Source organism: Sarcophilus harrisii, chromosome 6 (genome assembly GCF_902635505.1).
Source record: "Sarcophilus harrisii chromosome 6, mSarHar1.11, whole genome shotgun sequence".
Classification (NCBI taxonomy): Eukaryota; Metazoa; Chordata; class Mammalia; order Dasyuromorphia; family Dasyuridae; genus Sarcophilus; species Sarcophilus harrisii.
In genome coordinates this window covers 249,181,534-249,207,292 of record NC_045431.1, presented here as the reverse complement: position 1 = coordinate 249,207,292, position 25,759 = coordinate 249,181,534, and the positions used below count along the sequence as shown (strand labels likewise).

At 56.4% G+C, this 25,759-nt stretch overlaps 1 protein-coding gene across 6 annotated transcripts; it reads right to left on the bottom strand.

Moving 5' to 3' along the window:
* Positions 1-224: 224 nt before the first annotated feature.
* On the bottom strand, positions 225-24,757 carry TNKS1BP1 (tankyrase 1 binding protein 1). 6 transcript variants are annotated; one of them, XM_031942911.1, is made up of 13 exons: positions 24,504-24,542; positions 22,556-22,786; positions 22,044-22,152; positions 20,068-20,755; positions 18,388-18,448; positions 16,008-17,291; positions 11,862-14,455; positions 3,252-3,615; positions 2,551-2,698; positions 2,027-2,163; positions 1,479-1,636; positions 959-1,034; positions 225-593 (listed from the first exon to the last, which is right to left on the bottom strand). In XM_031942911.1, the coding sequence occupies exons 3-12, from the start codon at positions 22,135-22,137 to the stop codon at positions 974-976; spliced, it is 5,589 nt and encodes a 1,862-aa protein (XP_031798771.1). In that variant the 5' UTR covers positions 22,138-22,152; positions 22,556-22,786; positions 24,504-24,542; the 3' UTR covers positions 225-593; positions 959-973. The 6 variants fall into 6 exon arrangements, with proteins under 6 accessions (XP_031798771.1, XP_031798769.1, XP_031798770.1 ...); XM_031942909.1 differs by lacking the exon at positions 22,556-22,786 and having other exon boundaries at positions 24,504-24,572; XM_031942910.1 differs by lacking the exon at positions 22,556-22,786 and having other exon boundaries at positions 24,476-24,513.
* Between the last annotated feature and the right edge of the window lie 1,002 nt (positions 24,758-25,759).

Here is a 25,759-nt window from a genome sequence, read left to right as displayed (position 1 = left end):
CGGGTTCAAGCAGCTCTTGGATGGAGCCATGTCCCAGCCCCGGGGCTCAGGGGTCCTTCGTCCCACCTTCTCCTTGTCTGCCCCACACTCAGCGGCTGTTCGCCCACAGCTGAAGCTCCGCGAGGGCAGGGCCCATACCCCCGGTGGGTGCTTAATGATTACCCAACCGAGCTGCCCCCGAAGCCCTGGCGGGGGTGCTGAACACACGTACAGCGGAGCCTGCATCACCAATCCCCAAAAAAACTTTATTGTGTCAAGAGACAAAGCGTCCTTGGTCTGCACAGGCTCCTGGGGGCGGGGGGATGGGGGGCGGCCCACCGCCCATTACAAAAAATCTGAGGCTTTTATCAAAATGCTATAAAGTGGTATCAAAAGAAAACCCAAAGGTGGGCGGGGGTGGGAAGGACAGGGAGGGGGCCTGAGGGAGGGCGGGGCCAACACCGGCAACCACAGACAGCATGGGGGGGGGTAGGGGGCGGGAGTAGGGGGCGGGGGTACAAAGTGCATAAATGTGCCAGGGGGGCGGGGCCACAGCCTTGCTTGGGCTGGAGCCTCACAGGCCTGGGCCCCTTCAGAGGATGCACAGGAACCACCTGTGAGGGAAAGAGCGAGACCATCATTAATGGGGCAGGGGGCCCCCACCCAGAGGCCTTCATCAGGGAGACAGGGGGCCCATACCCCATCCTGGGCCCTTTCCCCATTCCCGGGGCGTGCCCCAGGCACAAAGCATTCTGGAAACGGCAGTAGCCTGGGCCACTGAAGATGGCTTCCACACTAAGGTTGCTCAAGGAGCCATTATTTCTTCAGGGTGAGGAGACCCTGGTGAGTCCCAGCTCCATCTGGGAGGGCCGAGGGGTGACTGAGGCCCTGGCGGAGGCCAAGGCCTTGCAGGATCCCAGAGGCCTTCAGGGTCAGGGTGGGCACAGCCCCCGGGGGCAGCGGCGCAGACCCCGCTCACCTCTGAAGCGTCACCTCAGACCCGCTTCTTTTTCAGCTTCAATGCCTGTAGCCAGGTGGGGGATGACCCTTCGGACCTAGACGGCAGAAAGAGAGTGAGCCCCCCGTCTTTCCTGGGCAGCCCTGGGAGCCAGAGTGGGCACCAGAGGAGCCCCTGGGGTGGGAGGAAGGACCCCCAGGGCGACAGCAGCCGCGGCTGAAGGCCCAGGAGCTGGTGGGGGCTGGTGAGAAGGAAGCATGGATGGGAGGAGAGGATGCTCAGAGCGAGCCCAAGTCTGAGGTGCCAGAGCCGGCAAACGCGCTGCTCAGTTACAGGGGAAACCAAGTGAAAGTGTCACTGGGAAAGAGCTAATCAAATCGGAGTACAGAAAAGTGGGATTTTCTAAGTCACCGCCGCCACGCAGCTCCCAGGGATCCTTCTGTCCAGTTCTACACCATTTTAATCTGGGCCCCACAGATGATGTCTCTCCCAGGGCAGGTCCCCCCCCGCTAGGAGGGCTCCCCAGCTCCTGCCCACCTACCCTGAGGATTTCTCTGGCTTGGGAGGTAATGCGAGGGGCTTCCCGAGGCCGGGGACCTTGCAGGACTTGGAGCGCTGGACGGCAGACTCCTTCTGGGCTGACTTGCTCTCCACCTGCTCCCCTTCCTCGGCTGAACGGTTTCGGGGACGCAGCTTAGCCTGTGTTTCAAAAGATCAAGTCACAGGTGGAAAGGGAGAGGAGGGAAGGGCGGGCAGATGGCTTTGCGGGGACTTGGACGTCTTGTCAGAGGGGGCCCCGATCCTGGCTCAGACCCATGTGAGAGCGGCATGACCTTGCCCAGGGAACCTCTCTCTCTGTAGAGAGAAGAGGCTGGGTGAAATCGGCAGCAGATCCCGCTCTGGATGGGGAGTCACGTGATGGGAGATGGCACCAGGAGGCAGTAAGCTGGGCCCAGCTACTGGGAAGCATCTCTCTGATCATTTCACCGGCAGCTCCCACCCTGCCCCGGCCAGGCCTGTGGCCACATGCCCAGCCTCTGTCCCCTGCCCCCCTCCCCACTCTGGCCCTGCCTGGGGGGCTGCAGGTACCTTGAGAGCGGAGGGGCTCAGGCCAGGGAAGAGATTGACTTTCAGGCCCTTGGTGCCCAGGGACATCCGTGTGCGGCGGCTCTGAGGCTCCTCCACCACCTCGTCATCTGAAGATGGCATCCGAGATGCCCGTGGCTCTACAGGACGGTGAGGAAGGGGAAGGGGAGCTGAGCACCAGACCGCAGGCCCCAGCTCTGCCCCAAAGCACAGTTAGCACCTGTCCACTATACCCAGGCAGATGAATAAATCCTCCTCTGCACCAAGGTCCTGGGAGAAGTGGTGTCCAGAGGCAGTGCGGCCCAATGGCTTGACCTCTCGGGGTCTGCTGCTTTACTCACCAAGTGAGCTAAGGTTTTCTGATCAAGTCACTGAGCCTCTGTGCCTCCATTTTGTCAGCTGGGGGGGGGGGTCCTGATCCTTGCCACAAGACCCCCCTCATGTACTACACAAGTGGGACGATGACATCCTAGACTGTGCCTCGGCAATCCTGCCCCCAGCTCTGTTTCCCCAGTCTGGTTCCCTACCTGTGGAATCTTGGAAGATCCAGGAGTCGTTATCGGCCTCCGAAAGCCCCAGGGTTCCCCCAGGGCGGATGGCTGGGGCTCGGTGTCCACGCTTGCGGCCCAAATTGGCACGGCTCCGATACATGGCACTGTCTAGAACTTCTGTGTCCTAGAACCAAACAAGGGCACCTGGAGCTGCCTCAGTCCACCATCTGACCCGGACCTGGTCTGACCCCAGCCTCCTATCTCCTAACTGATCATCTGTAGCCGTGATGTTGGAGACCTGCTTCCAGTGCCCTCAGACCCTACCCACGCAGACCTAGAAAGCATCAACAGGTGGAAGGGCCCTGATGCTCTGACCCTGACCCTGAACCTCCTGCTGGAAGGGAGAGGGCCTAGATCTGCAATTGGGGCTCACCACTAGTTTTGTGACTCAGTCTCTTCTGCTGTAAAAAGAGAGCTCTGACGAGATGCTCCTAGTCCTTAAGCCCTTGGCCTCTGGTGGACAAGCCCTTCTGCATCCCCGAAAACCAGCCCATCTGCCTGGCTCTGCCCACAACCAAGGCCACCAGAGCTGCTACGCGCCGGGCCCCCCGAGGCATCCCAAAAGACACTCAGGGCAGGCCTCCTGCGGCACGTTGCCTCCAGCCCCAGTACTAGGGCTTGTCTACTAGAAAGCCCACCCCGACTGACTGCAGCCCGGGGCTCTGCCCTCTACTAACCTCTATAAAGGAAAAGTCCTGGCTGGACAAGTTGGAAGGAGGCCCTGGGAGCAGGCTGGGCGCAGCGGGGCCATCCCCCCGGGAGCCCCAGCCACCATCCACCTCCTCTGCCCGGCTGGCCTCGCCGTCAGGCTGGGGCCGGCAGGAAGGCAGAGGGTCCCCCCTGAGCTCCGGCTCCTCCTCTTCATCATCATCTGCCACCGTTTGCTCCTCCTCCTCCTCCTCCTCCTCTTCCGGCTGGCCCCTGGGGCCCGAGGCCGCCTTCTCTCGGCTGGCAGATGCTCTCAAGTTGCTGGTGGCCAACATGTCTTGCAGGAGGCCCTGAGAGCCAGACGGAGGAGACCGGGCCAGGCACCCGCTGGAGCTGTGGGCGAAGCAGTTGTGAGAGGATTCAGGGACAACCGCGGGAGGGCAGACCTGGCCCGTCCCACGCTGACTTCGCTCCTCACTCTCCTCCTGATCCCCATTCCCCCAGCACCCCAGAATCTTTCAGCATCAACCCATGGAGCCACAGTGAGGTCCTGACAAGGAAGAGCACACAGATGGAGCGTGGATCCGAGTCCTGCCTCCGTGCTCACTGTCGCACTTTGGAGACGGCTTCCTCATCCGGAACGGGGGAAACCTAACCGTGGCCCTGGCGCCCTGGCCGGAGGGGCTGTCAAAGCTGCCTGGGAAATCTCAAAGCACAGCAACGGCAAGCTCTGGTCACCTCCTGCAGGGACTTGGCTCGGGGGCTCACCGCCGTTTGGCCATGGCCATGCTGGAAGATGAGTTCCAATGCTGCCTGTCACCTGGGACCTCTCCAGGGCTCATCTGGGAAATGAGGGGTAGGAGTGGATGGCCCCGAGGGCCTTGCCAGAATCCAGTTTGGATCACGCTGATTTCCTCTCTGGGCACACACATGCAACCACAGGTGCAGACCAGCTCACACAGACATGCACTGCCGCCACTGCAGCCATACACCAGCTCACATGCACACACACGCACACACACACCAGCTCACATGCATGTACACAGCAGGTGCACACCAGCTCACATGCGCATGCATCAGCTCACATGCACATGCACATGCACTGCACCAGCTCACATGCACATGCACCATATCACCTCACATGCATGTGCACCAGCTCATACACACATATACACCAGCTCACATGCACACACAATAGTTCACATGCATATGCACCACATGTACACACACATGCACCACACCAGTTCACATGCACACATGCATGCATGGGCACTGCCTCACACGCGCACATACCAGCTCACATGCACACACAACAGCTCATGTGCACGTGCAACAGCTCACATACACACACAATAGTTCACATGCACCACACCAGCTCACACACACACAGTGAGTCCCCTTTTCAGACCTGGAAACAGCAGGAGGGACACAGGCCAACAAGCCCCAGAAGAAGGGGCCGGCAGAGGCCATATGGGCCTTTCCCAAAGCCAGGGGAAGAAACGATGAGAGAAGAAATAGAAGCTGAAGCCTGAGCCGAGGGCGCTACCAACGGGCCCTAGAGATAGGCTTGACGCAAGGACCGTGCCCTTGGCCCTGGGGCTATGTCCCGGGTTCTCTGGGGAGAAGCAAACAGATGTGATAGGAAGTCCAAGAAAATGAACATCCATGCGCAGGTGTAAGGGAGGCCGGTCCCATAGAGGAAAGAGAAACCAGAGGCCCACTGAGGCCCTCCCCTGCTTGGGGCTGAGCGCCCTTGAACAAGCCAACCCAAAGCTGCTCTCTGCCCTGGAGGTGCTGTGGGAAGAGGCACGGTGGGCTTAGCTTCTAGAAAATGAAGGGTTTCTACAAAACCCTTGAGATCTAACAGTCAGAGTGGCTACAGAAAGTGGTTGGCGAATAATAAAGCAGGAAAAAGAATAGACACAAAACTTAAGGATCTGCAAAGCACTCTGCAAATATTATCTCATTTGATCTTCAGTACCCAAATAGGTATAATAAGAAATAAGGTGCTATCATCAAACCCATTTTGTGGATGAGGGGAATGGCTCATCCAAAAAGCATCAGAGGCAGGTGGTGGCTCCTGATATTAAGCCCAGCACTCTCCACTAGGGCCACCTACTGTCATCAAAGCCAATCCCACCGTGTGGCGCATGAGGGAAATTAGACCCATAACAGAGAGATCCCAACGCCAAGGAGTGTGGAGCTGGATCCAGAACACAATCCCCGGTTCCCAAGTCAGAGCTCTGGATGGACTCGGGGAGCTTTGGGGACCCCCAAGAGATGCCATGGAGGCTTCCCCCGGCTTAGAGGACAGATGCCAGAGAACCACAGACAGCCAGTGGACACCAGCACCAGCCTGGAGTCTTGACCGGGGCTCCCACATCCTGCCTTTGTGACCTGGAACAAGTGGCTGATTTTCCCCAACTGCAAAAGGAAATTGGGCAACGTGGCCACTGAGGCCCCTTTCAGTTCAAAATCAAGGATGGACCCGAGAGCCCATCCTCTGGGCTCTCAGGAGTGGGACAGCAAGGCCCCCAGGGACTGGGGGTGGGGCCCAACAAGTTAGGCCGGAGGCCACAAGCACCAGCCCCCAAACAACAAACGCTGAAAGAGATGTAGACTATTTGAACATTTAACATGTATTGGACTACCTGTCATCTAGAGGAGGGGGTGGGGAAAAGTTGGGACAGAACGCTTTGCAAGGGTCAATGTTGAAAAATTACCCATGCATCTGTTTTGAAAATAAAAAGCTATAATAGGAAAAAAAAATGAATGTTGGAGGAACTGGGTCAGCCACTCTGGAGAGCAATGTGGAAGCGTGCCCAAAGGCCCACCAAGTGTCTCTACCGGCTCTGGGTCCCAAAGAGAGGAAAGAAAAGAGAAAAGGCTCAATCTGTATAATGTTTATAGCAGCTCTTTTTGTGGTGGTAAAGAATTGGAAATGAAAGGAACCGCCGAACAAGTCTACTACGTGAATGTGATGGAGTATCATTGTGCCGTAAGAAATGATGAGCAGGATGGTTTCAGAAAAACCTGGGAAGTTACATCAGTGATGCAAAGTGAAATAAGCAGAACCCAGAGAATACTGAACACGCCTAGAGCCATATGACAAGGATGATCTACTGTGGCTAGACTTAACTATTCTGATCAATACCAAGCCCATAGGCTACTCCAAAGCACTCATGAGCAGTGCTAGCTATCTGCCTCCACAGAGAAGCCGTGAACTCTGACTACAGGTGGAAGCATATTTTTTCCCACTTTCTTTTTTGTGACATTTCTAATTCAGAAATGTTGTGGATGCTTTTATATGCTCAACTGACAGCATGTTACTTGTTTTCTCAATGAGTAGGTGAGAAACGAAGAAAGGAGGGAATTTAGAGTCTAAATTTTTAAATAAAAATAAATCTTTTTTTTTTTTTAAAGTATCAATCCACAGGGTGACCCTGGGTGAGTTAATCCCCTTTTCTGAACCTGCTCATCTGACAAGCTGCCATGGGGGAAGGCAAAGGACAGGAGTGGAGCAGGGCAGAACTTTGGGAAGGGGGATTATCATGAGACAGCCTTGAATTTCTTTTTTTTTTATCTCTTACATTACATTCTAAAGTCCCTCCCAGCTCAGCCTACCAACATGAAATTATTAAGTCCTTACTATGTGCCCTGGCACTGAATTAAACATTAGAAATGCAGAGAAAGATAAATACAGCCAAGGAAATGACGTTCCGATGAGAGGGACAATATGTAAATGACTAGGTGAACACAAATATAGATGAAGCGGATGGAAGGCCGTTTGAGAGAGGAAGACCGGAGCAGTCAGAGGATAGGAAAAGCTCCTGAGGGAGAGAGGAAGAGGGGAGGGAAGGAAAGGAATGAAAGAAGGCAGGGAGAGAAAGATGAAGGGAAGTGGGGAAGCCAGGGGGCTGGGAGGTGGGCCATGTGCTCCTTCTGCACAGGTCAGAATCTTCCTCCCGATCTGATGGTGTCTGCACTGAGCAGAACTTAGCCCTCCTTAGATTGGCCCCTAAGCCAAGGAGAGCCCAGAAAGACACCTGTATGACTCTTTAAAAGAAGACCTTGCAAAAACACAGGCATTTAGGTAAATGAAATGAGCGATCTGCTTCTTAGACTCCTCCCTGTCCAAATAGATTCTCCACTGGGTTCCCTTCCACAAGGAGATGCTTTGCTGCAAAAAGCAAGAGAGCCTTGAGCTAAGTCAGCTAAGACCAGCAGCTCTGGATTTCGGAGCCCCCAGTTCCCTGTTGTTTCCCACCCAGGCCATCTCGGCCAAGTACCTTCATCTCTCCTGGGCCTAGTTTCTATAGGAAGGGGTGAAGCAGATGGCATCTCAGGCCCCTCCCCACAGAGATCAGTGATCCTCTAAAGCCCAAGCTGTGGTTCCTGCGGAGGCTGATCCTGCTGAATATCAGCAAAGAAAGGCGATCTGCAAAGTCTGAACAGAGGCCACAGAGATCGCAGCCGGGCCCCGTTCTGGAGTCACAAGCCTGTCATTCCACCCTTACCCTTCACCACCAGGTGCCTCTGGCACTCCATTAGAGGATAAGCTCCCTGAAAGCAGGGACTGGGATCCTCAGTGCTATTGCTGCTGTTGGGTTCTTTTCAGCCTTGTCTGAGTCTTCGTGATCCCATCTGGAGTTTTCCTGCTCTGGGTCATTTTGAGGAAACTGAGGCATACAAAACTAAGTGACTTGTCCAGGGTCATCCTAGGAAGCGGCTGAGGCTGTAGTTACACTCCAGGCCCATTGTTGTATCCACTAGACCAAGGCTTCTTAAACTTTTTCCACTTGGGACCTCTTTTCACCTGATTGATTTTTACATGACCCCAGGTGTATAAGTATATAAAATAGGCATACAAATCAAACATTTACTGATCATAAATCATAATTTTGCAAACCCCCACCTTCAGTTATAAACTTCATATAGGGTCATGACCACAGTTCAAGTAGCTCTGCTGCTCCCTGGTACACAGTAAATGCATAATAAATGCTCCTTGCCTTGACCTGCCTCAAGCCTGACCTGTCCAAGACGAAAAAGAACAAAAACAAGGAGGCCCCTTTCCCCTCTCCCCTTTCTCTACAACCCCCATTCTCTCTTTGGAGAATCCCAGACTTGAGTCACTTGCTGGTGACTTAACCAGCAAAGTTACATATAATCTTGAATTTAAAAAAAGTTAACAAATTCAAAGCATGCGGGGTTTTGTGAGAAAATCCTCCGATGGTAAGGGAAAATTCAACATATAACATCCAGGAGAAATAGATGATAAACAATAAAGACTAATTATAAGGCACTCTATAATAAGGTCAAATTCAGGTTTATTCATAGATGTGAAAATGTTAGCAGTACTCTTAGGACTGCTATCATTATTTGGGCAGTTTAAAAGAAAGGCATGGGGCTGAGCTGAGTATGATGGAGTGAGTCTAAAAAAAATAAAAGTGTGTAGGAAGACATCAAATGAGGCATAAAAGGAAAAATGATTCAGAAGAAACTAGTATGGGAAAGGTATTGCTGAAACTTAACTCTCACCAGGAACGGGTTAAAGAGGCAACAACATATCTATCTAGAAAGGTATAAAAGTCTTCCGAATTCAGAAATAAATAAAAGGGCAAGGAGATGGAGGGAAGGAGGATAAAGGAGGGGCTCTTAGAGGGATAGATTGGTTAAAGAACAGGAGAGCAAGGTAATGAAGAGAAGTAAAATAGAAGAGTGAAGAGAAACAGGAATAGGGCAAGGAAAAAATAAGATGAGGAAAAATAGGAAGGAGGAAAATACACAACAAGTAAGTATAGCTGAGAATATGAATGGGATGAATTTACCCCAACACCAGAAAGTGAATGCAGATTAAAAATTTGACAATTTGTTTTCAGCCCTGTCTGAGTCTTCATGATCCCATCTAGGATTTTCTTGCTCTGGGTCATTTTGAGGAAACTGAGGCATGCAAAGCTAAATGACTTGTCCAGGGTCATAGTAGGAAGTGGCTGAGGCTGTAGTTATGTCTGAACAGAGGTACTTTCAAGAAACATTATAAAAATGAGAGATACACACAAAGAGAAAATAAAGGGCAGAAATAAAATTTAGTATGTAAAAATAGCAGGGATAGCAACCATGATCTCAAAGTTAAAGTTAAACTAGATCTAATCAAAAGTGAATAATAGAAAAACTACACTGTGTCAGCAGTATTATTTAATATTATTTTAGACCATTAAAAATACCTGAAGAGGGTAAAGATACCTGAGCATATACCTGCCAAAACACAGGATTTACAGGAACTCAAACATAAAATACTTTTTAAATAAACTCAAATCTAAATAACTGAAGTGATATTTATTGTTCATAGGTAGGAAAAGCCAATATAACATTTAAATGACAATTTTATCTGACTAATCTATTTAATGTCATCCCAATTAAATTACTAAAAAAAAAATCATTTTACTGAGTTAGAAAAAATAATAACAAAGTTCATTTGAAAGAACAAAAGGTCAGAAACTTCAAAGAAACCAGGGGGAAAAAGATGTAAAGGAAGTAGATTCAGCATTATCTGACCTTAAACTATATTATAAGGGAGAACATTGTTGAGTATAAAAAAGGACAATTTTGATTATTTGAAATTGTAATTTTCTTGTATAAATAAAATCTATGCGGATAGAACAGAAAGGAACACAGAAAACTGGAAAAAAAATCTATAGACAATTAGATAGGTTGAGATTGGATTGGAGGACTGAGATATTATGAGAATACTGGGAAATGATGAGCTGGCTGATTTAGAAAAACATGACAAGACTTAGACTTGGGGGAAATAAGCATAAGATAGTCTTACGTATATGGATATAAGTGTATGTGTGTGTATTCAGATATCTATGTTAACAGCTATGTAAATATGCATGTGAATGTGTATACATGTAACATATTTGTCTAGATATATGTAATCTATTTTACATATTCATTACAAAATATATTTTACATACACATGTATACATATTTCACATATGTATTTTGATATATGTTACATATATATTATAAATTATATGTATATGTATACAATGTGCACATATATTATAATATATACATATGCACCTTGATTATATAATACATATCATATTTGTGTATATTAACATATTTTTCAAATACATTTTACATATATGTATATTTTATTTACATACAGGCAACATATAAAACACATGTAATACACATGCACACACATACATATACACATCCATCTCTATTCTTATAGAAATGGATGGAGAGAAAAACAGGGTTAAACGTGCTCGTCAGAGAACAAAAGAAAACCAAGAAGGAAGCAAAGAAAAGCTGGGCAGCTTTAAAGACAATGTCTAGTATTGATTAAATGGGTTTTCTCAAACAGAAGTGCTCGCTTTATATTGAGTCCTCTTATGGTCTGCTGTACATCACAATGTTTGGGGGATTTTTTTCTCATTTTGTATTTAAGTTTAAATTTTTTTTCAAATTACCAAAAAACAAAAGACATATTTAGAAGCTTTTACTAAGAGTGTTTGCTAAAATTCTGTGGGACAGCGTGAGAGCCAGCTCCTGCTAGCACGCTTCTGAAGCACCCCGGGGGCACTAAGCCCCGAGTCCTAACCCTCGCTGACCAGCTCCCACTGTGTTGTGACTCGGGCGCACGCTTTGCCCGGCCTGACCCGCTCATAAAAGACCTGGCCTCTCAGTGAAGGAGCACCCTTTCTTGGAGCTCACTTCTGGGACCCCAGGTCACCCGGTCAAGAGAAGCCAGGTTTCACCTTCCTTCCAGCTCCCAATCTTTGGACTTCTTTCACTCCTCCACTCAGGGCCTCCAGAAGAAGTAGGCCAGAAGGATTCTGGTTTCTCGGCCTGACAGGAACCAAGGGCTGTGGTGGCCAATACTCTGTTTATTCCCAGAGCCTGCAGACCTACATAGGACACCCGCACACACACCAACCTCAGGACCCCGAGTTCCTACACGGAAGGCCATCCTCCTTTACTCCAAGTGGCTGCGCCCCACTGGATGCACAAGACATCACGCCCTTGACCGCCTTGACCTACTCAACTGTTCTATGATCAGAAAGGGAAGTTTACAGAAAATTCCTCCAATTGAAAAGTTTTATGAAACCATTTGGGGGACAGCATATTGGACAGCAGCACATGAACATCTTAACTTAGAGGCAGTGAAGTGGCAGTGAAGCACTGGGACTAGAGCCAAGAAGATCTGAATTCAAATCCAGCTGGTCAAACCTGGACAAGTCAATTAACCTCATATTCCTCAGTTTTCTCCTCTGCAAAATGGAGATAATTGTGTGTGTGTGTGTGTGTGTGTGTGTGTGTGTGCGCGCGCGTGCACACATGTATATATACACATATGTATAAACATATACATATACATACACACACACACATGTACACACACACAAACACACCTCCGAGGGATCTCGCAAGGATAAAATGAAATATCTGTAAAGCATTTTGGAAATTTTAAATGTTAACAACTTGTCTTTAGCAATTTATGCTTTCTCCTTATAAGAAATACAGTGAAATCTTTAGAAAAAAACTGGTAAGGTGGGGGAGGACCACAAAAAGCCTTTGGAAGGTCGCCTTCCTATCGCCACCTCTGCGCTGGACTGGGGTTCCCTTACCTGGTTCCTGAGATCGTGGTTTCTCCCAAGTCCATCCCGACATCAGACGCGCTAGTCTCCAAAGGCTGTGAGTAGTCGCCGCCATAATCCGAAATGCCGGGCTGGCTCACCTCTCCGACTCCCAGCTCCCGAGCTTCTGAAGGCTCCCCGGCCTCCAGGCCACTGGATAAAGTGGGGCCCGCAAGGTCCGCCTCCTGAGACCAGTCCACCTGGCCAACCCCATGCTCTCGCAAGCCCCCGGAAAGGTCAGTGTTCCGGAGCCCCAAATCGTTCTGCCAGTCCATCTGTCCGACTCCACATTCTCGTGCCTCACCGGAAGCTCCAGACTGCAGCGGATTGGAGAGATTCATGTTCCTCAAGCCCAGATCGTGGGCCCAGTCCATCTGTCCTACCCCGTGCTCTCTGAGGCTGCCCCCAGGCCCCAGGTCTGAGCTTCTCAGCTTGAGGTCAGCCGTCCAGTCCGCCTGCCCCACTCCATGCTCCCTCGACACCAGAGACTCTCCGGGTTTCGCGTCATCGGCTGCTTCCACAGTCCTCAGCCCAAGGCTGTGAACCCAGTCCATCTGTCCTACCCCGCACTCTCTAGCCTCGCTGGGCCCTGCTGACTCCAGGACCCCTGAGACATCTATGTTCCTCAGTCCAAGATCGGGGGTCCAGTCTTTCTGTCCTACTCCAAGCTCCCGGGATTCCCCTGGCCCTCCATTCCCTAAGCCACTGGGCACGTTCATGTTTCTCAAGCCCAGGTCAGACGACCAGTCGGTCTGTCCAACTCCATGCTCTCGGGCCTCCCTCAACCCTTCTGATTCCAAACAACCAGACACATCTAAGTTCCTGAGGCCCAAATCATCAGTCCATTGGGTCTGCCCCATCCTCATCTTCCCAGAAGACACAAAGTTGGCGCTTCCCATCTTCTCTGAATCACTGAGAATGCCCAGGCCTGAGCAGTTGCCTCGGTCGGTACCAATGATACCAAATTGGTCACTCTTATCTGTGCCTTCGATTCGGAAGTCACTGGTCCAATCTCGTCTCCCCAGACCAAATTCCCTCTCTGAATGACTCATGTCTTGTTGGCCAAATTGACTGGGCCAATCTTTTTCTCCAAATTCCCTAGAATGGCGCGTGACATCATTGCTCCTGTAAGTCCCAGCTGGATCCTTCTTCCCCAGCTCTCCCTGATGATGAGAGCCATTGATCTTGGGCCAACTGCTCAAGTCTCCTTCTCCAAGATCTTGGTCCTGTAAATTGGAAGTATTAGGGCCACATGAGCCCTCTGGCTCTTTCGCCAACATCTCTCCAGAGCTAGAACTGGCACTTTGATCTTTCTTCCCAAACTCTTTATTCTGCTGCTGCGAATGTCCCATACGGAACACCCCACTCAGCTCTGTCTCTCCAAAGGCTCTTTCCAGACAATCTGCGGCTCTCTTGCTGCTGCCACCATATTCACTCATCCAGTTGCTCTTCTCAAACTCCCGAGCATGGAGATCAGCATCCTGGATACTATAAGTCCCACGTGAGTCTCTCTTCCCAAATTCCTGATCTTGTAATTCGACAGCCTGGCTACTGTAAGCCCCAACTGGGTCTCTCTTCTCAAATTCTCGGTCCTGTAATTCAACAGCCTGGCTACTGTAAGTCCCAACAGAGTCTCTCTTCCCAAATTCTCGGTCCTGTAATTCAGCAGCCTGGCTACCGTAAGTCCCAAGCGAGTCTCTCTTCCCAAACTCCCAGTCTTGTAATTCAGCAGCCTGGCTACTATAAGTCCCAACTGAGTCTCTCTTCCCAAATTCCCGGTCTTGTAATTCAGCATCTTGGTTAGTGTAAGTCCCAAGCGAGTCTCTCTTCCCAAATTCCCGGTCCTGTAGGTCAGCAGCTTGGTTACTGTAAGTCCCAACTGAGTCTCTCTTCCCAAATTCCCGGTCTTGTAATTCAGCATCTTGGTTAGTGTAAGTCCCAAGCGAGTCTCTCTTCCCAAATTCCCGGTCCTGTAGGTCAGCAGCTTGGTTACTGTAAGTCCCAAGCAAGTCTCTCTTCCCAAATTCCCGGTCTTGTAATTCAGCAGCCTGACTACTGTAAGTCCCAAGCGAGTCTCTCTTCCCAAATTCCCGGTCCTGTAGGTCAGCAGCCTGACTACTGTAAGTCCCAAGCGAGTCTCTCTTCCCAAATTCCCGGTCCTGTAGGTCAGCTGCTTGACTACTGTAAGTCCCAAGCGAGTCTCTCTTCCCAAATTCCCGGTCCTGTAGGTCAGCAGCCTGACTACTGTAAGTCCCAAGCTGATCTGCCTTCCCATATTCCTTGGTCATCACATCCCCTCCTAGGACAAGCTCCCCGCTTCGGTTTCCACCGCTGGTATCAAACTCTTCCTGCGTCCCTGGCTGGCCTATGCCATAGGTATTGCTCCACTCCCGATGGCTCGGTGTTGCCCCTATGCAGCCATCATCAATGACCCAATCCCTCTCACTGGAAGCTGAGCCCCCAAGGCCATAGCCCCCGGTGCCTTCTCTGGCCCAGGTGGAAGAGGGGCTGAAGGTGCTAGGGTGTGAGTCTACACCAATACCAAATTCACTTTTCAGGTCTTTCTGAGCCCATCCCAGGAGCCCCTGCAAAAACAGAAAAGATACAATTAAAGTGATGCTTAGAGGTAAGATCTAAGACATGCAGATGGCTCAGGGTGAAGCTGTTTCACTGTCTCTTAGGAGACCCCTTGGAGGAGACTTGGCTGAACACTGACGGGAAAGAAACAATACTGGAAAGCGGTCTGGGGGGGAGGGGAAGGGGGGGGCACACTGGGGAGGGTATGGAAGGAATCCATCCCCAAGCCAAGGAACCCCATTCCTTCCTTGACTGTCTTCTCCTACCTGGGCTCCACAGAGGAGCCCACATTCTGTTCCCTCAAGAAGACTCTCCCCACTTCATCAAGGCCAGCTCCCCAGCAGACCCTTACCCTATGGGTCCCTGGCAGAACCTAGCACGTGGATGAGACGCTGTGCTCTCGACTTTGCCGCTGTCTACGAATTCCCAGGCCTCACTTACCCCCCTAGGTCTGCTGGCCCGAGCCACCAGCTTCGGATCTGGAGAGCGAGCCCGCCCGGCCTCCTCCCACAGAGCCGCATTGGCCAGCAGGCGCTCCAAGATCGACGTGCTGCTCTCTTCTCTGCCTTGGGCCATGGCCCTCACCCACCCTGGGATGCCTGACAGTGGCAGGGGGGCCCTAAGAAGGAGGGGGGGTCAGTGCTCCCTTCTCCCAGACCAGTCTAACTACTTCTGACTGCTCCCTGAGACTGGCTCAGGCTGCGCAGCTGCAGCCAGCCCCTCCTAGACACAAGTTGAGTCACCCAGATCCCGGGACAGACACACCTACTGGCCAGCCCTTAACCCCTTCTCCTCCTCCTCCTCCTGGGCCGCTCGCCTGCCCGCTGCAGCTTAGGAACTCGGTGGCTGCGTGCCCAGGACCAGCACGCCCCTTCTCCCAGGCCCCACCCCTGGCCTGGCCAGCTGGCAGAGACTTCGCCGAAGAGCAAACCCGAACTGAGGCCGCTCTACAAGGGGAGCAGGGCAAGAAGCTGGGTCCTAGCTCTGACTGGGCCGTTCTCTGGGGGGGAGCGACAGGGAGACCCCCAGTCTGGGACACTCTGCTTCTTCAAGAAGGGATGGCCTTGATCACCTCAAAGGCCCCCCAACTCAGATGTTCCAAAGGGCCTTTTGGTTCTGACATTCTGTGTTCTAAGGGCCTCCCAGCTCTGATATTCTCTGATCTAAAGGCCCTCCCGGCTCTCACAGTCTGTGTTCCAAGGGCCCTTCCAACTCTTATATTCTTTATTCTAAGATCCCTCCCAACTTTCAGACCTTGTGTTCTAAGGGCCTCCCAACTCCCACACCCTGTGCTCTAAGGGCCCTTCCAGCTCTTATATTTTCTATTCTAAGGGCCCCCCAACTCTTATACCCCATGTTCTAAGGACCCCCCAATTCTCAGACCCCACGTTCCAGGGGACTTCCAAGCTCTGATCTTTTTCAGTTGGGGCACTCTGTACCCTAAAATTTCACTCAAATATTGATTCTGCAGCCCTACACTATCACTCAAGTAGAATCTCAGCAAGCCCCATACCAGCCCCCTCTACGCCCCAGCCAACCTAGGCTCCTGGCAGCCCTCACCTCAGGGCTGGCACTGGGCAGTGGAGTCTCACTCTGCTCAGGTAGAGTCGTCTTCCGGGCACCATTGGCACTGGGAGGTGGGGAGGCCAGGAGCTTGTCCAGCCAGCCGGCATCATTTTCAGGGGCCCTCATTTCGGGTGAGGACCCCCTCACCTCCGGGTCCCCTCCCTCAGGCCTGGTCAGGCTGGTCTCTGCTTTTGCCAGGTCTGGGGCGTCCTCCTGGGAGGGGGTGGCCCGCTCAGGGCCAGGGGCATCGGCAAACAAGATGCAGGACTGAGCTGGGGGAAGGGGGGGTTCCTGCTCCCGGACGGGCTCCAGGATGGGCAAGGCCGCCTCCTCCTCCGGAGTGGGAGGGAGAGGGGTCTCCAGTCCGGCCGGGGGCTCCTCCATCCCCGCTACCTCCTCTGCTTGTAGCAGGGACGGTCTTGGGGAAGCGTGGCCTTTGGGCTGAAGACCTGCCAAGGGACCAGAGGAAGCTGGGCTTCTGCCATCGGCCTGCTGGTTCCGGAGGACCTTCTGGGGAATGCTCTCACTCTGGGCCCAGGAGGCAGGCCTCGCTGGCCTGGCGCTCCGATCGCCATCGGCCCCTTCCCCCTCTCCCTCAGAGAGCCCCGAGTCGTCGGCTTCGGTGATGGGGGAGGGTGGTGGGGACTCGAGCCGCCACACGCCCAGGCCTGAAGGCCGAGTGGGGAAGGTCCATTCAAAGGACTGTGACAAGCTCCAGTTGGACTCTGTCCCACTCCCAAAGGGCTGCTCCAAGCCACCTCCTTCTCCCTGGCCCTGAGGCAAGGCAGCCAGAGACCCCCCTAGCTTCTTCTGCTCTTGGTTGGGGGGCCTTAGCACACCTTCTGAGAAACGCCGCTGTTCTAGGTGGGGGAGCCGGAGGCTTGACTCTCCACCCTGCTCCTTTTGCTCCATGGGAAATGTTCTAGAGTGCTCCAAAAACTGACCCCCTGAAGGAGGAATCTGGGGAGGGGTAACCTGGGAATGCTCTGGCCCGGGGGACCCTGGGGCCTCTGGAGGGGTGGAAGTCTTCTCGGGGGAGAGGACTGATCTGGGAGACCCAGGGGCCTCCCCTGGTGTGCAGGATGGGCTGAATGATTTTAGGGGTTCAGGTGACTTCTCTGTGGGGAGGACTGGGCTCTGGGATGCAGAGGGTCCCTCAGCAGAGGGGGCCGGGTCCTGTGATCCTGGAGCCCCCAGAGGGCTAGGGGAGGGATCACAAGGCCCGGAACCCAGTGGGTCTGGAGGAACAACACACGGATGGGCCGAAGACTTGGAGAGCTGTAAAAGAAAAGGCTGTCGTTACCCACCGGAGCACGATGGACGGGGCGTGGGAGACAGGCATGGGGTCTCAGGGCACCCTTCTGCACTTCGTTACCTCCCTCCCCCGGTGGAGATGGCAACAGGATAAAGGGACCTGTCCGTGACTTCAGGAGAAAGAGGCCAGTGGGGAAGCAGGCCGGGACAAAGTCCCAGGAGGTCTCTGGACCAGCGCCCTTCAGGGAGAAGGGAAGGTCTGAGCCTGGGGCAAGGCCAGCGGGGCTTGGTCCCACCCCCAAGGGCAGGCCCAGTTTCTGTCATCTTGGAGGAGAGAACATGGGGCTATGGAAGGCCAAGGCCCATAGGCCAAACTCTGCTCTGCACAACACGGGCCAAGTCATCCCCCTTCCTCCTCTGTAAAATGAGGCTGGAGGCCCTTCCCAGCTCTAACACCCTCGGACCCCCTGTGGCTGGCCCAGAGGGCTTGTGGGTCCCTCGGTTCTGCATCAGGCCCTGTGGTACCAAGAGGAGGCAAGGAGGAGGAGGAGCCATGATTGGTAAAAGGCCACAGGAAGACTGGCTGCCTTGGGCCAAGGAGTCGCACAGAGGACACAGGAAGGAGGTGGAAGGACTCAGCCTCAGCTGGCCCTCCCCCTTCAGAGCTGCCTCCTGGGCCCCATTCAGAGCAGCTCTGAGTCAAACCCAGCCAGAGAGCAGCCCAGCAGGTGGTGGCTCCAAGGAGGGAGGGATGGTCCCCCCCCACTTCCTTGGGCCCCCCATAGGCTCTAAGGTCTATGGGAGACTCTGCTGGGAGGCCTGGAGGACATTAAGCTCCGCCCTTCCTCTAGCTCCAAGTGCTGCCTCTGTGTCCAGGACAGGCCCTGGGCTGGGAGCGAGAAGCCGGCAGTTCTCTTCCCTGCTCTAGATTCTCAGCCTCTCGTCTCTGGGCCTTGGGTTTCCCTCCTGTAAAAGGGGCGGTGGGACTGAATGAGCTCCAAGGGCCCCCTAAGCTGGGATGCTGAAGCCTCCACACTGCGAGGTCTGTGGGGTCTCTTCCAGGGTCCCTCCTGGGGTGACCAAGTTCTCTGATTTTATTCTAGGAAAAGGGACAACTTACTTCGGGGGGTAACGCTGCACCTGCCAGCTCTCCGTTGGATGCCAGGTCGGAGGAGACAAGCCTGTGGGGCGAGGGGAGAACAGGAAGGAGAGACTCAGACAGTGGGAGGGCTGTCACAGAGAGGGGAAGAACAGAGGGTCTCCCCGGGGGAGCAGAAGCGGGCGGGTCTGGCCCGATTGCTGGGCAGCCAGATGCCAGGTGCCTCACGCTCCCTGGCAGCGGGGCCGTCTCTGGTGCTGCTTCCAGGGGAAATCCTGAGAACCAGGCCAGGGCCTCTTGCCTTCTGTCCCCCCTCCAGCTGAAGGGGGAGAAGCTATTTCCACTCCATCTTAATCCTTTTAAGGTTTCACAGGTACTGCCACACTGAGAGGAAAGGCCAGCCCGTTCTAGCATTTCTTCAGTGGTTTCAGTCCCACCAGGAGTTTTCTAGGCTAAGATACTTCTCCAGCTCATTTCATAGATAAAGAGACTGAGGCAGGGTGAAATAGGGTGAAGGGACTTGCCCAGGATCACCCCGCTCCAGAGTCTCAGGCAGCATCTGAACTCAGCTCTTCCTAGCTCCAGGCCTGGTGCCTTCTACTTACATGCTCACCCTCGAACACCGGACAGGCCCCCGGCCCTCGCTGCTTTCCCTCTGCTATAAAATGCATTTCACCAAGTGGCAGAAATGGCTTTGTGACCTTCAAGTGGCATGTAAATGTGTCACTAACATTCCCGGGCATCCCCTCAGCCACACAGGACCCCTGCCCCCTCCCTGGGGGGTCTCTCTCTTAAGAGGCTTTGGTACCAGTGTGTCAAGAGTTAAGGAGGCTGCCACCCTTCCTTGTTCCTTTCCCTCAGCTGGGCGAGAGCAGTGCCAGGCTGGCTGGGCAGGTGCCTCCTCCTTCCGGGTCTGGCCCCACCCTGCCACACTCCTCAGGGGCAGTTTTGCCACCGGCTGGCTCCTGGTCCCCGGAGGAGGGGCCTGAGTCACAGGAACATCTCTGCTCCGTTCAGCTATGATCCCCTAGGGCTCTGTCCGGTCCTCCCACAGAGTGGGCCCACAATGCACTGCAAACTCCTATCCCAACAGGCAGGCAGGGCTGGGGGTTACAGGTCTGCTGCACTGCCCCAAAATGCTGCACTCCTGAAAAGAAATAGCAGGAATCTGCTATCTCAAGGCCCCTAAAGGCCTGGAACCTCCGTGGGCACAAGAGTCTCCTCATCCCAGGGATTACAGAGCAGATTTCCAGCTGAAAGGGGCCTCTGAAAGCCCCGGGTCCAACCCTTTTGGGTGCCACATGAGCCTGGAGCCCGGAGAGAGGGAAGACTCTTGAGCCACAGCCCAGGAGCGCTGAGGCCTCAAAGCCCTTCCCTTGGCTCACAGAAGGCCCCGAGTGCTGAGCCACAGGAGCTAACTGAGCTATACAGATGGGAAGCCCGCAAAGGAGGGTCCCAAGCAGAGGGACAACAGAGTCCCTGACGTTCCCCAGGCCAGGGAAATGCACAGGACAGAGCTCAGCCCCCTGCTGCTCGCTGGGCCTGGGCGGCCTCTCAGCTCCCTGCCAGCTCCCTGCCAGCTCCGGAGCTGGGACGATCGGGGTGGCTGGCAGGGGAGCCGGTGTCCTTGCAAGGCCACCGAGGAAGGTCTCAAAGGCTGGAGAACCTCTCCCCCCACCCCAGCTCCTTCTCTCCTCTCACCTCTCCTCCCGCATCCAGCTGGATGCTCCAGGCCGGAGCACTTGGGCTTCCGCAGGGCGCTGTCCAGATGAACTCTGGCCTTCCTCTCGCTGCCCCTCCCCAAGCTTCACCTGCTCTTCCTGGGACGGGTCCCTGGAGATGCTCTGTGCTGACATCTCCTCATCTGCGGGGCTCTGAACCGAGCCATAGGCCCTTGGGCCGTAGTGGGAGCTACCGTCCTGGCTGAAGGTGAGGCGAGAGCCCCAGAGCCGGTCAGGACTGGAGGGGCCCTCTTTTCGGGGCTGTTCCATCTTGGCCAAGATCTCTTCCACAGTGCTGGTAGAGAATCGGTCAGACAAGGGGCGGAAAGGAGCGGGAGCCTTTCGGACCCCTGCAGTGACGGAGCCTCGGGGCGAAGGGGTGGTGAGAGGCCCTTCATCCTTGCTGGCCTCCCGAGGGCCAGCCCCAGCAGACGGCGCGTCAGCGGCTGGCTGGGGAGAGAAGGCCAAGGGGCGCTTGCTGCCACCATAGGGCTGTGGTCCTGCCAGCATGTTCATTTTCCTGGCAGAAGGCAGCTCGGCCAAGGGACCCCGGGGGGGTCTTGGCCCCACTGGCACCAACAGGCTGGGTTTGGCTGGCAGAGCCGGCTTGGCTGGCAGCGTCCGGGGCTCCGGCTTGGGCTTGACTGGGGGCTTGGCCCGTGAGTCCCCTACAAAGAAGAGGCACAGGGAGGGGAAGATGTGAGACACGGTGGAAAGCACACTGATTTCCAAGTTGGTGAAAATGATACAAATGAGGTGAGAAAACAGCGCCGGCACATTCACAGACCCACAGGGTCCTAGCTCCTCACGGCCCATTTCACCGAATCCCTCATTTTACAGAGGAGAAAACTGAGGTCCTTCAAGGTTTGCCAAGTGCTCTCTGGATGTGCTCCTGGCAGATCCCTGGCTCCCTGCTAGGCTCCCCTCCGGCCTGCCTTGTGCAGGGGGGCTCTTTCGGGCCACCACCACCTGCTTCTCCTCCCCCACCCACCCCCCGCTATGGAGAGCCTGAACATCCCTGGTCGTTTCTGCCTCTACCATTAAACCAGAAGGTTCCTGAGGACAGGGGCTCATGTTTTGCTTTCCCTTGTTACCTCCATATAAAACACTTGGTGACTCCTAAAACCTCTTGACTCTGTCAAAGACACGTTCAAGGGTCCTGGAAACTAGCTGGGAGACCCAGCAGGCCCAGCAGCGTAAAGCCTGGAGCCAGGAGGGGCTATGTTCAAATTTGGTCTCGGACACTTCCTTGCCGTGTGACCCTGGGCAAGGCATCTGAGTCTGCCTTAGTTTCCTCACCTGTAAAATGAGGATCATAACAGCACCTTCCTCACGAGGCTGTCATGAGGACCAGCTAGGAGAATAACAGGGAAATGCTCACTAGCAGAGGAGCACAGAACGCGCCACATAAATGTCAGCTATGAGGCTCTCTTAGAGATGAAGAAGCCAGCTCAGAGAGGCTGAGGGAACTGCCCTTGGCCACACAGCCACCCGGCACTGCAACAGGACTCAGGCCTTCCGAGCACCTGCTTGCCTTCGGCTCTGATGAAGCCTCACTCACCCCAGTTGAGAGGGGCCCTCTTGGCTCTTGAGGATTCCCCAAAGGAAGCCTTCACTCTGGCCCGGCGGGCCAGGGCCGATGCCAGGCGGCCCAGCCCTCTCACTGCCCTCTGCAGAGCGCCAGCCAGGAAGGACCTGGGGGCTTTCTCCACCCCGGCTTCCCAGTGACATGATTCACCCTGAGTCACCTGGACACCCGAACAAGCAGAGAGGTCCCCGACTTCTCTGTGGGAAAGTGCGACTCTCAGCCCTCTCAAATTCCTCTAGCTCCCAAGCTCTGTCCCATTTCCTGTGTCTCCCCCCCCACACACTTTCCCCTCCTGGGCTCCCAGGCTCATTCCTGAACGCGCGGCTCCCTCCCCCGGGCACCCAGCCCCACCCTGCTCCCATCTGTACCTGGCTCCGGGCCAGCCGGCGGCAGCTCCTCCTCCATCTCTTGGGGGGGGCGGGAAGCCATGGGGGAGCTTTCCCTGAGAGCGGATAAATTCATCACATGCAGCAGACCCTAAAGAAGGAACGGGAGAGGGCGGGGAGGGGGAGACAGCCGGGTTAGGGGCCACAGGAGCTGCACTTGGGCAGGGCCAGGCGAGCCCACAACAGCCAGCCCAGCCCTCGGGTGACCCCAGGCTCTCCAGGATGGCCCAGCCTCCCCCAACAGGACCCACTTACCTTTCTCACGGTCCCAGCCGCCCTCCCCACCCCCGGGGGCACCCACTGCCCGATGGAAGGCACCAGCCCGGCCAGAGACCTGGGCCCTGGCTCGCCCCTAAATCGCTTCACCTCATGGGGGACGGGAAAAACCCGCTCCACGCCAACCTGCAGCCGCTCCGCCCCGGCCCCGGCCTCTTCCTCGTCTCCCTCCCTCGGCTGGGAGTGGTTCCCAGCCCCTGGCCCCCCCCTTTGCCTACCCAGCCCTCCCTCAAGAGCCTGTCAGAGCTGCCTCCATCCAAACACGGAAAAACAGGGAACAAAAAGTAAACATCTGGAATACATTTTTTCCTTTTTTTTTTTTTTAAATTTCTCAATCGCTTTGGCGTCGGGCTGGAATTTGATGAGGTAAAGCCAGGGCCTGTGCCTGTTGCTATAGCAATGGCCTCCCACTGGATTTCAGAGCCAAGAGGAAGGAGAAGGCCCTGCGCCTGTGGAGAGAGGGGTGAGGGTTTTAGGAGTCCCCCTCTGGGCCCCGCACACCTTCTGGGAAGTGACAGGCCTGCTGGGGCTGGGCCTCGGGGCCGGGAAGGGACTGGAGGAGATGCCTACCGGCCACGTGGAGAAGCCGGGGTGCTCGGGGCTCCTCCCTGGCCCCCAGCCCACGGGACGCTCTGGGCCAGCACCCCCCCCAGGTGCCTGCACCCTTGCCTTCTCCTCACCCCCACGCTCCCCCACGCCAGGGTCACCTCCTGGCTTCCTAACGCAGGCGCCACCTCCGGCCCTGCCCCGGGCGGACAGCCGCTCCAGCACAGGACCCCACCTGACTGGGGAGGGTTCATCCCAGGCCCCGCACCTGCCCCCTCCCCCCGGCCACCCCCTGGCCCTGGCCGGTCTCCCCAGAGGTTTTCTGCCACAGACCTCCCCTGCCCTTCTTCCCAGCACGAGGCGAGCGGAGGGAGAAGCCAAGCCAGCGCGCTGCCAGGGAGAGAGGGGGAGGCGGGAAGCCAAAGGCGGTCTGGTCCCTGCCAGCCCCAAGGCGCCGGGGCCCTGTCTCACCGAGGAGGGGCAGGCAGCGGGGAAAAGGGCGGAACGGGCCGGTCCGGGAGGACCCTGCCGGGGAGACCCGGGGCCCGGGGGCTAGGAGGGGCCCGGGGGCTAGTGGGGGCCCGGGGGCTAGTGGGGGCCCGGGGGGGCTAGGAGGGGCCCGGGGGCTAGTGGGGGCCCGGGGGCTAGTGGGGGCCCGGGGGGGTAGGAGGGGCCCGGGGGCTGGAGGGGCCGGGGGGAGGAGGGCCGGGGGCTGGAGGGGCCCGGCTCCGGAGCCAGCCTGGAACCAGGCCACCAGCCCGGGGGGCCAGGACTTCCTTCCTGTGAGCCTTTTCCGGGAGGAGGGGGGGACGCGGGGTCGCCGCGGTCTTTGTGTCCCCGCGCCCATCACCCCCCGCGCCACCCCCCCAGCCTGGCGCTGGCGCTGCCGCGGGGCCGCGGGCTCAGGGGGCTCCGGGCCGGGCCCGGGACGCCGCGGGGGCTGCGGGGGGAGGCCCGGGCCGGGAGCGACGGGAGGCCGGAGCGGAGGCGGCAGCGGGAGCGTGCGGACCAGCGCGGGCAAGCTGCGGCGCAGCCGGCCGGGAACCGCAGGGGGGGGCAGGGCGGGCCTAGCCCGGGGGGGGAGGGGAGTGCGGGGGAGGGGGGGGGTGCTGGCCGTGCGGAGGCCGCGGTGGGGGGGTTTCACGTGGGGGTGCAATGAGGGGCCACGGGGGGCGAGGCCGGCCAGGGGAGGCTCCTAGGGCGGCTCAGCGCCCGGGGGATGGGCGAGTAGGGCGCCGCCACGCCGCTCCCGCAGCGCCCCCCACCCCGCCCCATCTCCACCCACCGCTGCCCCCGCCCCCGAGCCCCCTCCCCCGCCCCGCCCCCGAGCCCCCTCCCCCAGCCCTCCCACTCTTTCTTCCTCCCGGGAGGCGCCTCGGCGGCGTTCTGAGCGCGCGCCCTCTGCCTCTGGAGGGGGGAGGGCTGGGCCCACCCCCGGCTCCTGCCCCCCACCCGCTCACGAGCGCCTGCGGCCCTCGCCGCTCCGCGACCACACGGGCCCCCTTGCTCGCGGGAAACTTTGCACCCCCGCCCTGGACCCCCGCCCCTCCTCCTCCCGCGCCCCCCACGCCAGGGCCCCGCCCCCTCCTCACCGGGCCGCCCCCGCCGGCGCTCACTCACACGCTTCCCGGGGCTCCGGTTCGCCTGCACCGCGCTGACCGCTTCCCCGGACTCAGCCCCGGCCCGGCCCCAGCCTCAGCCGCCGCCGCCGCCGTCACCGCGGGACAGACCCACTGAGAGTCCGGGCGAGGCCCCGCCCCCGCAGCGCCCGGTTCCGCCTCCAGGCCGCTGCTCATGCATATTCATGAAATGGCCAGCCCCGCCCGAAACGCCCCCGGGCGGAGCGCAGCCGCCCGACCTTGCGGGAAGGAGGCCGCGCGGGCTCCGCCTTCCTCGCCATTATTCATGAATATGTAAATGAGGGCCTCCGCCCCAGGACTGGCGCAAGGCGGCCGCAGAAAAGGCTGAAGAAGGGGCGGGGACCACCGAGGCGGCGGGCTAGAGCGTCCTCGGGCCGAGACTCCGAGACTCGACTTGGGAGCTGCATCGTCCAGGAGCGATGGGCGCCTTCAGAACGGCTTCCGGTAGCGGGGAGGGCCCGAGGCCTCCCGAAGCCCCGGAGGGTAGCCCCGCGTGCAGCCCCGCCTGGCGCCGGCCGCAGCCCCAACCCTCCTCCTCCGCTGGCTGCCACGGGAGCGGGACCCAGCCAGGGTCACGGAGACAATGAATACAAACACCCCCGTCATCCCGGCAGTGGGAGGCTCGATCCCCATTTTACTTATGAGCAAAAGTCCCGAGGGGCTCAGGGAGACGCTTCGAAAGTGGCCCAGCCGTTGGGAGGCCGGCCCCACGCCGAGGCCTTGGCCCTGGCACGGGCCAAATCCCTGGGCCCGCGGCAGGGCCCTCGAAACGGGACGTTCTCTCCCACGTGTCAACGTCCCACGTGCCTCGGGTCCAAGCCGACCCTGGTCCGCCCTCAAAGCATCACCGGGGCCGGAAGAGCTCATTCTGCCGAGCTCAGGGCCCGTTAGCAGCACCAGCAGGTGTCCCTGTTAGCCCAGGGAGTCCCCCGCCCGGCTCCGTCCCCTACACCTTCCCCGAGCCCCAAGCTGTCCCGGCCCCCAGTCTACTTATGATTCCCAGGCAAAGTGGGGTCCTCCGCTTCCAGATCTGGTCCTTTTCTGGGGACACCGATCCGGCCTCCCCGACCTCCCCCCTTCCCAATAAACGATTTGGACCCGAGTAGGGTCTCAACCTGGGTTTTAGGGACCTGTTATAGGAATGCTGGATGTGTCCGCTTATTTGAGCAATTCTGGGTACTTAAATACACTCCCTCCGAGGGCCATCCATGGACTTCACTGGGCCAGAGTTTAAAG